This window comes from Limulus polyphemus, unplaced genomic scaffold, assembly GCF_000517525.1.
Source record: "Limulus polyphemus unplaced genomic scaffold, Limulus_polyphemus-2.1.2 Scaffold95, whole genome shotgun sequence".
NCBI lineage: Eukaryota > Metazoa > Arthropoda > Merostomata > Xiphosura > Limulidae > Limulus > Limulus polyphemus.
The window spans coordinates 545,580-549,178 of NW_013665705.1; the positions used below are offsets into that span (position 1 = coordinate 545,580).

General features: G+C 33.5%; 1 protein-coding gene across 6 annotated transcripts in view; it reads right to left on the reverse strand.

Moving 5' to 3' along the window:
• Positions 1-3,599, reverse strand: part of LOC106469229 (IQ motif and SEC7 domain-containing protein 1-like) — a 136,488-nt gene that overhangs the window by 22,748 nt on the left and 110,141 nt on the right. For all 6 annotated transcript variants that reach the window (XR_002612946.1, XR_002612944.1, XR_002612948.1 and 3 more), the window contains exon 6: positions 3,152-3,233. Coding sequence is in view for 2 of the 6 variants with exons in the window: in XM_022398498.1 (XP_022254206.1) it covers positions 3,152-3,233 (82 nt within the window). In the remaining 4 variants the exon portion in view is untranslated. The remainder of the gene's footprint in view (positions 1-3,151; positions 3,234-3,599) is intronic.

Sequence of the window (3,599 nt, forward strand, 5' to 3'; positions counted from 1 at the left end):
ATTCCCGTCACACCAAACATGCTCGCCCTTTCAGCCGTGGGGGCTGAATAAGTGGCGGTCAATCCCACTATTCGTTGGTAAAAGAGTAGCTCAAGAGTTGGCGGTGGGTGGTGATGATTAGCTGCCTGCCCTCTAGTCTTACACTGCTAAATTAGTGATGGCTAGCGCAGATAGCCCTCGTGTAACTTAGCGCGAAATTCATAACAAACAAATATCATGTTCATCTTGGATTAGTATCAAGTTTGCTTAGTTTTACACTTTATTCCATTTATGTGTCAGCGACAAACAAAGCTCGTCCATGTGGAAATAACTAATTAAACACACCACGAATTAATGAAGAAATTACTTGGTTTATCATCATTATATGATAGTTTATTATTTATATATTGGTCTATAATAATGTAAACCATTTTCAACCATTAAATTACGGACTTGTTCACTGGTTCTTGTAACTGGTAGTAAAGGTAATTCAAATATAATAATAATAAATAATAATAATTAAATACATAGATAATCAATATTAAAATAATATATATATATAAATAACACTGTGCTATTAATTCGTATTCTATAAATCTGCTTAAATAAAACTGATAAAAATTACAATTTATGGCTTAATCTGATTCACACCATAACAGTTGTTCATGAAAGTTGATGATATACACGTAGCGTCTAGACCACTATGTCTGTATGGCGTCCGGGTAGTGAAAGTGCGTTTTTCGCGGGGAACTCCCATTTTCCTCCCACATCAAAATTAAGGGTATTTGGATCTATCGATCCCCACCCAAAGTTATGCTTCTCCCAGAATAGAATAAACCGGAAAGAAAATTTCATCATGTCATGCCTAACAGTTCGATCCAGTTGTCTTGAAGTACTTTTTCCCTGCTGCCCCCCCCCCCTTCTCTCTACTGTGCAACCGTTTCTAAACTTTTACCCCATCAAGAATAGTTTAAAGTATTAGCTAACCTGGCTATACTACACCACGAGCGAGGTGAAGAGAAATTAATTTCTCTAAACACCCCGATTACATTTGGCTCTTTTTGAGTTTAAGGTCGAAGTAATCGAAATTCCTGCCAAGGTAAACAAACAAACACTATATGTTTAAAAAACTCTATTCAATTATGTACTACAGCTGCCCAATGTCGGCTAACGATACGAAGAATTAAATTGTGGCGAAATGCCACAAGTTCTTCCAATACGTATAGAATGATAGGTTTCTTTTTTGTGAGTGTAAAACACTTAAATATACCAGTTCGAAACACTATATGTATTTCGTATCCCAGCAGGCCTTTACAAGCATGCACTGTGCGAAAGGCCTCGTCGGCACTAGATATAGCGGATGTCGTGTGGTTGTAATATTATAACATATTCTTCTTTGCTTTCGCTCATGGTTTTGTTCAGAGAAGTAAACGAAAATTTGTTATTTTGCTGTCGATTTAAATAATGAAAATATCTGGTTTATCAATTTCCATTCATTATTTAACATCGCTGTTGATTTCAGTAATGTAAATAGTTTGGTTTGTCACATTCAAACTGTTTTTTTTTTTTTAAATTATTATATGACATTTGTTTGTTTGTAGCTGAGCACGAAGTTGTGTCCATTACGAGTATGGAAATCCGGTTTTTAGCGCTATAAGCCCACAGACTTGCCTCTGTCCACTGGGGAGCGTATTATACAATAGTGCTACAATAATGTGCATTGTAAACAGCTGGTTTAAAGATGTTTAAAGTAATCGCCTTGTGTTTTTAATGGAAATATATAACATACCGATGACACAATAACTTGTAGGAACACAACATTCTCTTAGAATTTAGATACGTCTGTACGCACATAAAACTTTTTCAGGGTTTTAATCATTTTCTGTCTATCCTACAACAAATATATGTTACACAGATGCTAAAATTTACATTTTCTGTCTATCCTACAACAAATATATGTTACACAGATGACTAAAATTTTACATTTTCTGTCTATCCTACAACAAATATATGTTACACAGATGCTAAAATTTACATTTTCTGTCTATCCTACAACAAATATATGTTACACGGATGCTAAAATTTACAGATATGTTGACCACAAGTTGCTCTAAACGTTTGGAACACCCTATGTTTTAAAACAAACATTAAAAGAAGCACTGTTCTCTTTATAGCTTACATTTTCAAAAGTGTCATTGCTGAATTCCTTTCTTTAATTCTAGGCTTGAGATTATAAATTATAAATCTTTCATCATCAGCTAGACTCACTATAGTAACATCCTTACTCTGGTTTCCAAACGTTTTTCACTGACGACACCCTTACCCACTTACCTTGATTTGCGCGACATCGCTGTGGCCACTTGCAATATTTTTTGTAGTTTTTTTTTATGTTTTTAATTATTCTTTGTTTGGTGAAATTCTCGCGACACCCCTACCAATTTGCCGCGACACACAGTTTGGAAACCACTACACTGTAGTACGATCCTCACTGGTGATAGGACAGCTACATTTTAAGAATAGTGTAATATTCACACCACAAGTTCGTAATATAACTGTTACCGTCCTGTCGTAGTTTAAGTTTGCAATAAGTCACATAATTTACATGACTGTAACACTTGTATCTTATTATATATATACATTGACTATCTTATAAATTAGGCTACTTTTACCCATAACTCGTTTCTTCTTTAACATAAGTGATATTACAAAGAATACACGAGCGACTTGTATGCATATTTGTCTCGTTGCTGTGAGATAATTTGAGGAATCACCACACTTCAGTACTATCTTTGGGGTAAATTTAACACGACAACTTACAAATATGAAACTTGCTGGCATCTGAAAACACGACAGCTTACAAATACGAAACTTATTGGCATCCGGAAACACGACAATTTACAAATACAAAACTTACTGTTACTGGCATCCGGAAACAAGACAACTTACAAATACGAAACTTACTGTTACTGGCATCCGGAAACAAGACAACTTACAAATATGAAACTTACTGGCACCCGGAAACAAGACAACTTACAAATACGAAACTTACTGGCATACAGAAACACGACAACTTACAAATACGAAACTTACTAGCATACAGAAACACGACAACTTACAAATACGAAACTTACTGGCATCCGGAAACAATACAATTTACAAATACGAAACTTACTGGCATCCTGAAAAAGGTTTGGTATTTCCGAAGAGCGACATCAACTTGCATCCCTGCGAGATCAATTTCTTCCACATAACTCCTGTAAAACAATAATTGAATTTGTTTTATAATAAAATTTTGTAATAAAAATTATAAATATCTTTGTATAAGAAATATGATAATTTATACAATCAGAATAAATTCTTTAACGATATTTTTATGATAAAATTGTAACTGAATCAAAACTTAGTTGTTGTTTTTTAATTTCAAACATTGACACAAATTATAAAGAGATACAAGATAATAGGGCATGTTTCATACTCAAAAAATCATCTTAATTTCTTATATTTATTTTATACTTTAGAATAATATTATATACGTGTCATGTTCAATGCTATTAATTTAGTTTTTAACATATGTACAATATTACTAGTGTGTATAAAGTTTTTTGTTGCTCTACATGTAT